Source organism: Hydra vulgaris, chromosome 13 (genome assembly GCF_038396675.1).
Source record: "Hydra vulgaris chromosome 13, alternate assembly HydraT2T_AEP".
In the NCBI taxonomy this organism is placed as follows: domain Eukaryota; kingdom Metazoa; phylum Cnidaria; class Hydrozoa; order Anthoathecata; family Hydridae; genus Hydra; species Hydra vulgaris.
This window is the reverse complement of record NC_088932.1, coordinates 34,517,334-34,531,787: the sequence shown is the minus strand read 5'-3', so window position 1 is coordinate 34,531,787 and position 14,454 is coordinate 34,517,334. Positions and strand designations below refer to the sequence as shown.

Here is a 14,454-nt window from a genome sequence, read left to right as displayed (position 1 = left end):
TTTGTGGAAGCAGCAGTTAAGAACTGGAAATTTCAGTCATTTTCCAACATTGGGTGAGCTGAATCCTGGAAACACAGCAAAATTTGTTATCTGTATTGCTGAATTGAAAACAAGATTTTTAAAATAGTTTGCAGATGTTAAGAATCATGCAGAAAAAATCTAATTGTTCACAGTGCCATTCTCTGCTGATATTGAAACTGTACCAGGTAAATTCCACATGGAGTTAATTGATCTTCAATGCAGCGATGCTTTGAGAGAAGCATGTAATAAACAAAATTTATTGTTATTTTACAAAAATCTTGACCAAAATAAGTACACCAACTTAGTCAACAATGCAAAAATGATGGGTGTCTTGTTTGGTAGCACATATTTTTGTGAAAGTGTTTTTTCTTGTATGAAATTTGCAAAATCCAAAACAAGATCTGTACTGACAGATACTAACTTGCAGAATACATTAAGAATCGCAACCAGTCAGTTGCCTATTGACATTTAAAATATTGTAAAAAAAAGGCAGGTTCGTGATTACCAATAAACTATAATTTGTATTATACCTAATAGCCTTGTGACCAGCATATATTGTTAGCTAGTAAATATGTGTGTTTGAGTGTTATTCCTTTGCAAATCAATATTTTTAAAAAAAATATTTTTAAAAAATTATATTATTAAAAATCTCCGGCCCCATTTAACAGTTGAAAAGCTAACTTTGGCCCTTATCAAAAAAGTTGTGGCCACCCCTGTTTTACAACAACACCCACATCTTGCAAACTTTTTTTATATGTATTAGTAAAACGTTTTTGAAAAAAAAATTATTTTCCATGAGTTTTTCCTGAATTCTATAAAAATTTTAAAAAATCCCTGAGTTTTCCAGGTTTTCCCCTGGGATTCATGCTATTTCCAGGTATTCCAGATTTTCCGGGTTAAGTGGCAAACCTGTTATGTTACCTATTAATTAAATAAAATAACAAATTAATTGTAATGGTTGTTTACAATAAAACCATTTCATTTAAATTATCAAAGAATATTATATGTAATTATTTTTATATAAATATGCATTTTTTGATAAACCTTTTTTAAACTTTCTCTATGATTACTTTAATTAACACTTTTAATAGCAAAAAACTTTTGCATGAGAACAAACGTTATGTAACATAACTTAAATTTAACAGTGTAATAAAAAGAACTGGTTTAAGCATTAAAAAAACTATTATGTTAAAGCTTTTATAAAATAAATTTAAAAGGGATTTTAAATGCTAAAATATGTTTAAATTTATAAAAACCATCGGACAAAAACTAAATCAAATACTGAAATATAAATTTTAATTAATAATTAATTGCAACAATTTGTTATAAATGATAAAAATCAGGCTGTTTAATTCAAAAAAGTATAAAGGTTAGGCATCATTTAAAAGATGAATTAGCTTTAAAAAATAACATATTTTACTAACATAGCTACTAGTGATGTACCAATTAACTGGCCAAGGCATCGGCTTTATCAATCATTTTCTGCGCAATCAGAATCGGTATCGACCAGGGCTTGTGATGAAGCGAGCGCGATCACGCTCCGCTCGTAAAACGCGCCCGTAAACGGTATTTTCAAACGTTCTAGGCGCGATAAACAGCGCTCATTCAGCTTATAACAAGCGTATAAAACAACGCTCGTCCAATAGCTCAGGATTATTTTTTTATTTTCATAAAATATTTAAAAAAGATTTTTTATTAAAGATATTCTATTATCAAAGCACTAATATAAAATATAAAAAACACTACGTCGATTTTTTTTGCACTAACGTAATGAATGAGCAGTTTGAAGTCGTTAATAGTCACTAATTTCAATTATGGAATGTGCACATGGAAACACAATGTGAATACAAAAATGCGCAAATAAAATAAGAATAGAAAATTAGAAAACCACTATAAGAAAATTGAAACTGCAGAGTATTTTTAATCTTGTGAAAATATCAAGTAAGATTTATTTGATTTATTGTTTGTAATATTCCACACATTGTTTATAATAAAAATAAATATTAATAATAGAGTAATTTTTAAAATTAGTTTTTGTTTATAGTATAGGTTTTTTTATTAACTGTTATTTATTTTAACTCAAATTTAAAACGATTCTGTTGTTTAGAATGTCGCAATAGCATTCGAAAAGGAAACAAAGTAATGACGTCAACATATATTAAATGGAAAGTTATTATTCAATTTATTATTATTTCAAATTATTCTTGTGTTGTTTTTTTAAGATAAAAAAAAACGTAATTTAAAAAAGAAATTTTAGAAAAAAATTAAATAATTAATTTGAATAAAAAATTTTAAGAAATATAAAAACCATTAACCGTTAATTAAGTTTACAGCGTAACATTTTAAAATACATATATCAAAACAACGAATCAAAACCAAGTCACTAAATTATACTTCAATACTAAATCAATAAGAAGTTGCGTTTTTGTTTGATATTATTTTTTTATAACATAAATAGTTAAAAATAAAATCGCGATCTGACAATATACAAGAAGTTTGGAAGTATAAAAATCTACTTCGTTGAAGTAGTTTCATGAGTGTGATACTAATTCAAACATTTTTTGACGAAAGAATCATGTAACAAATAAAAAAATAAAAAGCTTTTTATGAGCATCGCCTTCAGCAATTTTTATGATCGTGCTCGCCGACGTTATTTCGAGCGCACATAATCACGCTCGATGAAAACATATTCTAATTTTACCAGCGCGATATAACACGCTTGACGATTTTCTTCATCACAAGCCCTGATCGACATCAACCTTTTTTTAACAATTTACCAATTTTCCAACCGACAGCATTTTAATATTTTTATCCTGCATTATTATAATAATTAAATAATAAATAAACTAAACTTTATGCATTACTTAGAATTTTTTTGATAAATTTTTGTTTTGACTTTGTTTACAGGCAATAGCTTTAAAAGTAACCTATTTAAGTATTGTCGTCTATATACTTTTTTTATTTTTATTTACTCCCAACAAGACTGCAAGTAACCACTATCAAGTTAGGAATTCCAAGAAAAAAAGAATAGAGTTATAGAGCAAGGAAACGGTTGACACAAGACTTAAAAAGTTAAAGGTTGTATGAGTCAGGAAAACATGAAGATGGGATAGAGTTTCAAAGGGTTGAAGTGCGGGTAAAAAAGCTAGACGAATAAAAGTATTTGGAGCATGCAGGGACAGATACAGTAAAAGAATGAGACTTTGATTAATGAAAAGTCAAGCGAGAATGAGTTTTGGTTAATGAAACTAGAGATAAAAGCTCCTTTGAGCAGTGGCCATGATAGTATTTGTAAAAAAGAGAAAGAGATGCAACTTTACAATGATAGGTATGAAGCTTAAACTTAGCAGATAAACCGGATCCAACTCTGTTTACAATGCGTTTTTGGACCTTGTACAGAAGAGAAAGAGCATCATTAGAAGAACCAGCCCAAATATGACAACAGTATTTCATACAGGGACGAATAAGAGATTTGTAGAGAATGGAATCAAGAGAGAGAAAATGACAAGCACAATAAAGAGAAGCAACCTTAGCAGATGCTAATTTAGCAATCGCTTGTATATAAGGTTTCCATGAAAGGTCAGTAGTAAATGATAATCCAAGAAGAGCTACTTTAGATGTAAGGTTGTCGGGAAGATCATTAATAGATAAGAAATAAAATAGGACCAAGAATAGAACCTTGAGGTGCCCGAGAATTTACTGGAAATAAAGAAGAGTGTTGACCTTCGAGGATGACTTTAATAAAGCGGTTAGAAAGAAATGCTTTGATAATCTCAAAAACTTTTCCATATACACCATATGAAACAAGCTTATGGAGAAGACCAACACACTAAACTTTGTCAAAAGCCTTAGATATGCCAAGAGCAATAGCCATAGCCTCTCTGTCTTCATCTAATGTACAATAAAATCTTTCAGTCACAGCAGTTAGGAAGTCAGCTGTAGAGCGAGAGGATTGAAAACCGTATCGATTGTCTGACAGCAAATTATTTGACTCAAGATGGGATGTGAGAAATTTGTTTATCATATTTGTGACTCAAAAAGAAGTTGACTTATATTTAAGAACTTGCTAATAACAGAAAGAAGACTGATTGGACGATAATTGGAGGGGTCAGAATGTTCACCAGAGTTTTTGAAAATTGGAACAACAGATGCCATTTTCCAGCAGGCAGGAAAACAAGATTCAGTCAAGCAATTATTAAATAGTTTAAAGAAAATTGAAGAGAGTTCTGGTGAACAATTTTGTAAGACTGTGACAGGAATATTGTCTTGAATAAACTCTTCTACAGCCACAAGCTGTAAAAGAGTTTAATCAAGATATGACTTTAGCCATGGAAGCCGAAGTGATTTGAATGTCTAATAATGGATTAACCTGTTTAATTAAAATGGAAGGAAGAGTATGGCCATAAAATTTGAGAGTCGAATTAGAAGAGAAGTTCTTTGCAAATAGTTCAGCCTTAGTTCATGTGTTTAATTATAGCCAAGTATCAAGTATATTTCTATATTTTGTATTTTTTTATTTCAATTCACCTCCTTAAAACCACAAAGACCACTGCAATCAAGAAGGCTACTTTATTATGGTTACAACCCTCTCTTAACTTTATAATTCTGAAACACAAACCTTGACAAACATGTCAAGGTTTGTGTTTTTAGAATTATAAAATTATTCTAAAAACAATTTAACTATCTAAAAGTAATTAACACATCTAAACAACAAATGATTGTTGTTTAGATATTTAAATTACTAATAAATTAATAAAGAATTCTAAGTAAACTGTTCATGATAGTACCATTTTCTTTTTAAAATTGAAATAAAAAGTGTTCCTCTTAAAATTGTATTTATTTTATTGAAATTTTTCTTTTCATAGTATAAAAAATTAAAAATGTATATTTTTTTAGCTGAGTTTTTTTAATATCTTTTAAAATAATTGTTTGGCTCTGATTTTGGTCCAAGTATTTGTTTACCAGTACTGATTCCATAGAAAAATTTACCCGATTTAAAGTTGTATGGTTTTATATTTTCAAAATTTTAATAATTAGTTAATTCATCGGTATCTGCATCAGCCAAAAAGTGTTATCAGTACATCACTAATAGCTATGTGTTCAACTTTATTTTCTTTTTTTTACAACTTTTTTTTTATGCTAAAATTTCCAAACTATGTCAAAGAAAAGTAAATTCTTCTTAATAAATATTTTCAAATAATATATTTCAAATAAATTCAAGTTACTTTAAAATGTTCATTTTACATTAAACTATTTTTATTTATAGCTTTAAATCAATAATTTTTTTATCTCATTACGAAAATACTATTATACAAAAGTGCTTAGTGCACCTTTAACTGTATATAAATGCATTGCCAGATAAACCATAATTAAGCCTGTAGACAAAATTATTTTAGATAATTATTTTTTATACTTTTTATAATTTATATTTAACTTTATATAACAAATTTATGAAAAAATGATTTTTTCAATTTTGAAATTGTTTTTTAACAAAAGTTTTCTCTTTATCATTAATTTTTTAGATTGATCATAGATCAGTTGATTGGAAATGATTAACTAGTTTGAGTAGTATGCAAAGATTTTGTTTAAGCTAAAATGCGAAAAAGCTTTGATAGTGTATTTTTTTAACTGTTAAGAAATTTAACCATATAACCAATTTAAACACCTAATAAAGTGTTTAGAATTCGTTGTTTTATTTTTAAGAAAAAAGTATATTCCTACTGCAGAATTAAAAAAAACCCACCCGTCACAAGCCTTCCAAGGAAATGTGTGCAGTTTTTTGTCTTGTATGTCAACGCATGAGTATTTTTTTAGACAACTTGGTGTTAGCAAGTTTTATTTTATTAAGTGTTGCAGAAAAAAGTTACTAAAACAAATAAAGCAAAACTAACAAAATAGGAAAATTAAAATAAACTTAAATGGAAAAAAAAAATTAATAATTTAAATAATTTGTGTACTGTTTTTATTTTTGTTTCTTTTGAAGTGGTTGTTATTTTGAGCAACAAAATTAGATAGGGCAAAGCAAAAAAAAAACAGTTTGAAGTCAACATTAAAAAGAATGATTTTCCTATATTTTATTTGTTTATTTAATAAATTGCAATCTGTTTGTAAAATATATTTGTATAACTTTAATGTAACAAGTATATATAATCCCTATAAGAAAAGGTCTACATAATGCATGCGTATACTTTTATGAATAATTTTTTGTATTATATAATTTAAAATTATAATTTAATTTTTTTAAAAGGTATGCGCCCATTTAGCTTATTTGGATGAAGCGCTAACTTCATAAACAGAATGTCCCTGGTTCAATTCCTATGACTGTCCAATTTTTTTTCTTTTTCTTTTTAATACCGCTGGTCCATTATTCGCTTTGTAACCATTTATCTTTTCTAATTTGTATATAAAAATCTTTTTGTTGTATGTTTTTGAATGTACACATCTCATCACATTCAGATACCATTTAAGCCTTTTAAGCCTTTCAGTGTATTTTCTAACATGAAAATAGTTTTTAAGCTTCAATTAGGTCTACACATTTTTCACATAGCCTTAATTGTTTCATATTACCTTTCTTTTCCTGTACATTTTTTTTTCTCGATCAATTAGCAGTGACATGTTTGTTTTTTTAACATTCGGCTGTTTGTGTGCGTAAAAAGCAAAAAAAATTTAGGAAAAGGTGGATTTCAAACTATGGATATTCCATTTAATAAGTAAACGCCTTATCCAAATGATTTAAATGAGCATATCTATACGAAATAAATATAACTATAAAATATAAAAAGTTATACATAAAAGTATACACATGCATTACATAGGCATTTTCATATAGGGACAATATATACTTGTTACATTAAAATTTTACAAATATATTTTACAACAGATTGCAGTTATTTTCGCTTTCTTCTTTAAAAAAAGAAAAAAATTAAAATATAGAAAAATCATTATTTTTAATGTCAACTTCAAACTGTTTTTTGTTTTTTTTTTTGCTTTACCTTTTCTAATTTTGTTACTGAAAACAACAACCCCTCTAAAGAAACAAAAATAAAAAAAGACACAAATTATTAATTTATTTTAATTTTTTTCTATTAAAATTTATTTTAATTTTTTATTTTGTTAGTTATGCTTTTTTTTTTTTTTTTTGGAAAAGTTTTTCTGCAATGATTAATATAATAAAACTGGCAAATGACCGTGACCAAGTTGTCTAAAATAAAATACTCATTTGTGGTTAATCAAGACAAAAAACCGTACGCGTTTCCTGAGAAGGCTTGCATCAATACTCTGAAAAGTGCCTGTTAGAACAGTTCAAGTTAGGCTTCAAAAAGACCTAGACTTACCATGCCACATATGAGCACCAAAAACATTGCTTTTGGTTGCTATGGTTAAAAAAAGAATTGCCAAATGTGAGTCACCTTGGTTCTGACCTATTAAATGTCAAATACATCCGAAGAACTGTCAAGCATAGCTTCCTTTAAAAAAAACAATGAATTCTAAACACTTCTGAAAACAGCACAGTTGTTGGAGTGGCCAAGCAATCCCAGAGCTAAACCCAATAGAAAACATTTAGGTAGAAATAAAATCAAAGATTTCTTGAGCATGCTGCACTTTGATTCTATAACTGATGACAAAAATAAAAAAAGTTCGGAAAGAAAATGTTTCTGAAATACTTTTCAGAAACTCTTTGAAAGCATGCTAAAACATAAAGAAATGCTACTTAAAAACAAAGGGCAGATAACTAACTATTAGATAAATCTTAAAAATTAACATTTATAGTTTTCTTATGCATTTTCTTTAAATTTTTTTCAATAAGTCAGACATTAGTTTGTTGCAATGTTAAATCAGATTCTACACTAGTTGTAGTTTTAGAAACTTTTTTAAAACTATTTTTACATAAAAAACTAGATTAACAGTTTAGTACAGACAATGCAACTTTATGCATGTTTAGTATAATGACGCTATGCTACAACTTTAGTTATAAATATAGAATTTAAAATATATTTAAAAAATTCTTTCATATTAATCATAAGTAAATCAGTAACAAAAACTTTTAATACATACCCCATTTTGTCCTTCAAACTTTATGGTGGGCTTTCGCTGAGTAGCAACCTTAACAAATAAATTCTAAAATTTTAACAAAGATTTGAAAAAAAAAAAGTACTTGGATGCAATCTAATTACTCCATTGCAAATTGCAATTGCAAGTCCATTGCAAAGAAATGAAATTTTTTTTTCCATTTGACATTAATTTTTGAAAGTTGTTATGTATCTTGTAACTATTATTGTTGTTTAATTTTAACTAAATTTTTTATCTATATTTTTAAAAGTTTCACAAAACAATAATCAATGCTTATAGTCATTGGTTATTGTTCTGTGAAATATATTAAATATAATTAAATATATATTATAATACTAAATATAAATATGAATTTACTGATACGGCCATATTCATAGTGTTGTTACATATATCAACTGACTTAAATAGGGGGAGTGGAGTGTACATATATTCTTTTTTGCACACCTATACTTCAATATAAAATTTAGTAAATTAATTGTGACTAAATGGACAAATAACCTCCAAAGATGTATTTAATTTTTGATAAATATATAATTTAAATAACTTCTTTAGTAATAAGTTAGTATCACAGTGCAAGTTATATTAACATGAATATTTAATGCTAATGTGTATTAACTATTATTGTTTAATAATTATTATATAATCATTTTTATTTAATAATTAATTATTATTATTTTTTCATTGATGATATAACAGCTATATCATTAACTGAAAAAGCCATACACACAGCAAAGTCTATATTATTACTATACTAAAATTTAAGTCAATTTATAAAGTCAATTCCAAATCATGTCAAATTGGAATAGCCGCAGCCGAATGTACATTAACTGATGGTTTTAGTTTTAAGCTAGGCTAAATTTTTTAATCAATAGAAAAGATTTTCTAGAATTGAAAAAAAAAGTTGTCAATAAATCTAATCAACCCTTCCCCTGTAAAAAAATCGTCACATAATCACTAACCCCTCCCCTAATCATTGCGTAATGTAATTTTTTCTCTCTGTTTATTTTTTAAAATCAATTTCTTGTTTAAAAAATGCTCTTACTTGCAATATTTGTCATAAACTTAATTGTTGTTTTCTTTTTATAACTTCATTTACAGTCAGCAATTTTATTCAGCCAATTTTTTGTTTAATATTTTATTAAAATAATTTTGATTAAAATATTGTATTATGGTTTTGTGTGCTCTAATAAGTTTTTTTTTTTTTTTTTTGCTCGTTTTTATACTGCAAATTGACATTACAAACTTAGCCCTTGGAAGTAGAAAAATTAGGTTGGCAAATTTTTGCTGAGTTTTTAACACAATGGTTTTACTATGACAACATAGAAACAAGGTCAGCAAAAGATTGTTGACCATAAACTACTTTAGGTCAACATTGCAGAATGCAGACTCTAATTTAGAAGGCTATGGATCCTATTAAGTTTTTTTTAATAAATTTTTGGAAACCAAGGAATCTGACTGATACAACAACATCAACAATTTTGGTTGACTTTGTTGACCTGGACTTATTCTTTAAAACCCACAGTTAAACTCTGAGTTCTCAATCCAATCATGTTACTGATAGATCACTAATAGACTAACTAGTGTATGCATCAGTAAATAATGTTCAACCAGTACAGCACTATCAAATGTAACCCTATTTATACTCCAGGTAATTTGAAAATAGGTTTAAATCATAAAATTTAAAAATGGTGGCAGATCCATTAAACTCCCTTTAATTACTTGAAAACTATTTTTTTTTACTATTAGTTTCACAAGTATAAAAAAAAAATACAGGCAGAAAAAAAAATACGGGTAGAAAAATTAAAGACAAATCATAGTCGATAATCATAAGCAACACTCCATGCATGTTTTAAAAATATGTTAGAAAAAAAAACACTATTAATTAAAAAAAACTTTCTAGTCAGTGAGCAGTGTGACCTCATACTGAAGTGCTTCAGTACATACATCGACTGACAAATAGCCTGACTCATGGTTAAGTGCTGCTACATCGACTGAGGGTTTGGGATCGGGCAGCATCCTTTTCATTCATTATTCTTTGTTTTCTTCTTTTTTTCTGAAAAAGCCGTATTGATTTAGAAAAGCAAAAAAAGTGAGCAAATGCTCCCATAAATATGCTATAGTAGATATATATATATATATATATATATATATATATATATATATATATATATATATATATATATATATATATATATATATATATATATATATATATATATGTAAATTATGTTAGTGTATTTTACAAATAGAGTGCTCAATGTTCTTAAAGAACAGAGCAATAATTAATTAATAAAAAACACTTATCTAACTTTTATCTTCGACTTGGAGTTTCACCATTTTAGTAACTCTTCCTGATGATCCAGCAATGGTGAAACTCCAAGTCGAAGATAAAAGTTAGATAAGTGTTTTTTACTAATTAATTATATATATATATATATATATATATATATATATATATATATATATATATATATATATATATATATATATATATATATATATATATATATATATATATGAAAATATGTATGTATATATCATTAAAACTAAACATCGAAAACAACTGTAACAAACACTCTTAAAGAAGTTAAAAAGAAAAAAACCATAAATACTATGATAAAAATATTTTTTAGAAAATAAAAGTAACCCAAAAGATGAAGAACACCTTATCTACCTTTCTCTTAACCTTCATAAAAATATCTTAAAACTTATTTATTAGTAAAATAAATTTTGAAGATATTATTAAATTAAGAACATCTCTTACCTAAGTTTACTTAAAAAAGTTTGGATGTAAAATGTGTTTATATCTTAAATTTCACACAAAATCTATTTTGCTAATTGGTTAGAAACGCCTGGTCAGGTTAGGGTCCACTGTCGAAAATTGTTAATGCAAAATGTTGAATTTTAAAATTAAAATAGAGAATCTTTAGGCTACATAGGATAAGGTCTAACCTACTTTCTTAAACCTAATATTTTTTAGTTTAAAAAACGCAAGTTAAAAAAAAAATCGATACCGTTCAATTTAAAATAGTCAGTTATTTTTTTTACTTCGTTATTTGTAACAGTTAGAAGTAGTTTAATAAGTACTCAAATATGACACATTTAACAGTTAACTATCTAAAAAAACTAAAAAGATAACTTGATCACAAAAACAGGATGCCTTAAATACCAGAAAATAAAAGAAGGCAATCACCTTATTAGTGACATATTCTTCTAGTGCTTTTAAGCATGAGTCAGTGAGTTTTACAAAATAAACACGTTTTTTTTCATCCTCTTTTTTTGTTAAGCTATACGTACAATCTTCTGTCAAAGTATAAGCCATGTTTTGACCTCAGACATCATTGAACACAACACACAAGCTTGTCAAACTTGTGTTTTGATAGCACTATTTAACACACTGATTTCATTATATAAGAGCCGTGTGAACCAGACTACTCCAGATCTTTTTCACTCAGTCTGCCGTTGAGTATCGCTGTGTTGATTTCGGCTATTAGGATTCTTCCTGTTGTGTCCTGGGTCTGAGTTTGTACTCCTTCTTTGTTTATTTGCAAAATACATTTAAAATACCTATCTGCTTAATTTTATAGCTAATAATTGAAAGTCTCTAATTAAAAAATAAACAAATATTTATTTACAAACAAAAAAAACAGAGAAATAAGTAAAAAAAAAAAATTTGTCATCAAAAATATGTTAAAAGGAAAAAAATGTCTAAGTTTTACTCAAGCATTATGGAGAAGCGCATGAAAAGTTTACCAAAAAAAATGGTACCTTCAGTATAAATCTTATTGAACATTACTAAAAACTAAAACTTCAGACAACCTGTACTAATATTTTATTAAGAAAATGCAAATGTTGTTTTATTACATTTTAAAACACATTGTATTAGTTTTTATAAAGCAAACAAATTTTAAAGAAAAAAAAAAAAAAAAATGATATCGATATCGTACTATACGCTCCCACTAATAATTTTCAAACTTCTCTCACTCTCCTTCGTAAAATTAATTTAATTTATTCTTTATAAACAATTACGTACGTTCGTTACGGGATCACCAGACAGTATTGACGATATTGACTTATAACAAAAGTTCGTTTAAACATAAAACTTAATAAACTTTAAAACACACAAATACGATTTTATATATACTATAAACTTACCCATCATCAGTACATATTGCCGACGTGCACATAGTATTTTTTTTTTTTTTTAAACTTATTAACTAGCATAAAACTACTTTCTTAAATTTTATTTGTTTATTTTTAATGACTAATGTATCTAATTAGAAAGATTTATTCAACGGTGTTCATTGCCTGTTACGTTTTATATCATACCACTTATCACTGTCATCTCTAGGGGCAACGCAAATGATTACGAGATAACCCCTCTACTTTTTGTCTATTTTTTGGAAGAAAAAAAAAGAGAGATTAAATAGATAAAAAAAAGCAAAATTAAAATTTTAACTTTTTAAAATATTGGTTTATAAATATTCCTAGTATAACTTTCATTTTCTTGAATATTGCTTTACGACACTACGAAATATTTATTTTTGTTTATTCCTTGACTAGAAAATGTGTTTCCCTAACCGGTTTATCCGAAAACAAATAGAAAAAACTGTTGTTCCACAAAAACTTCTGTTACAGATTCCGTTAGAGAAACAGCAATATTTTGAAATTCGTGTGTTTTCAAGAAAGCTCCTGAATCGCATTGAGTATTAAGCATTCTAGAACTTTCCTGAACAGCTAGAATTGTCCAGTAGATCCGAGAATTTTTTAGAATATTCTATAACTTTGAACCGAGAAAATTTTATACCTTTATTGAGCATTTTCGAACAGTCCAAAAGTAGTCCATATTATAGGAAAGTTATATAATGGTATTATACCCTAATAATATAAAAAAGTATGTTATATATTAATAATATACCCTAATATTATTTCTATAATATTGTATTGTAAATATTATAGAAAGTACGATATACATTAATAATATACCCAGTAAAAAATTATGTATGAAATACCATGACTTTAAGTTTATATAAATATATATTGCAAAATTACAGGTTTGTATAGAAGAAAAGAGAGCCGTTTTGCAATCTTATTTGCAATCAAACGAATTGTTCGGATTCCAACGAGCTTAATGACAACCAACAAACCACTTAAGCGACTGTAGCTTCCTGCGTTGACAATTATAAAAACGTCATTCTATAGAAAAAAAAAACCTTTAGATCATTAAAGACTTTAAAATGATGTCATTACTCATGCGGTTTTGCAAAATTCACTTGTTTCATTTGCATCTGCGACAGCCGTGATACTAATGCAGTAAGGGCTTGCCATTACAAATCAAGCCCATTATGATCAAGAGCAATATAAAGTGGTAACCACTGAGAGAACCTCAAAAAGGTCTTATGCCGCCTCTACACGCCAGGCTGAACATCATTAGACAATATGTCGCTGCTTTTGGCAAGAAGTCAGTACCTTTTAAGTTCCTCCATCATCCTTTTAAGAGGAAGTTCGAGACTAAGGTTAGAGATAGTATATTAGTTAGACCAAAATTTAAAAAGGTATCGTAAAATATCTTAAAAACGAGTTAGTCAAGCTCCTGAACAGGACGCAGAGTAGCATGCCAAAGTCTTTTTTCAGACGTTCACAGATTTCTGGGTAATCACAAGCCTGAAAGCTATGAGAAGGTTCAGATTCTCATAAAGATATCATATTTTCATTGTTCTATTTAATCTTGATAAATTAAAAAAGAATAAAAGAGTTTGCATAAAGAAGCGTACCAAGATCTTATATCAAAAAATAATGGAAAACCTGAAGACACTGCACGCAGGGTGGGCGATACTTGCGAAAGTGAATTACAATACATTTATATATCCAGAAAATCTGTGTCAATTCAATATGTAATTGTTTTTTCTTTTTCTACCAAACTGAATGAACAATCAAGGCGGATCAAGGTAGATCAAGGACGGTTCAACAGGTGGAGATCATACCCTTCCCCTCAGATATTTCGGAAAATTTTTTTGTGTAAAATTATATATTTAACATAGTAAGTTGTTTGAAAACGGAATTAAATTAGGATTTAACATTTCTGTTAAGAAGTGTTAAAACATCCGTGATTTTTAAAATGATATCTTAAAAATAAAGATTTATAAAAAGTAGTTTGATTCTTAACGGTTTTTATAACTCCAAGTCATAAAAAAGACAACAATTGTAACAAACTATACAATAGATGGTGAAACTTTACTATGCTGTGGTAATACAATAGGTTTTTCTAAACAGTTTTATATTTTACCTAGTAATCAGAGGCGGTTCAACAAATAAAATGAGTGGGGGGGGGAGGAGGGGTAAATTTTCAAAAAGTACCGACTG

General features: G+C 27.4%; 1 protein-coding gene across 1 annotated transcript in view; it reads right to left on the bottom strand.

The window, feature by feature from the left end:
* LOC100210455 (RNA polymerase II elongation factor ELL) overlaps positions 1-11,695 on the bottom strand; it is a 45,100-nt gene extending 33,405 nt beyond the window's left edge. Inside the window, exons 1-2 of the mRNA XM_065816665.1 lie at positions 11,285-11,695; positions 8,077-8,124 (exon numbers count right to left, since the gene is read on the bottom strand). Of these exons, the coding sequence (XP_065672737.1) occupies positions 8,077-8,124; positions 11,285-11,413 (177 nt within the window). The 5' untranslated portion in view covers positions 11,414-11,695. The remainder of the gene's footprint in view (positions 1-8,076; positions 8,125-11,284) is intronic.
* Between the last annotated feature and the right edge of the window lie 2,759 nt (positions 11,696-14,454).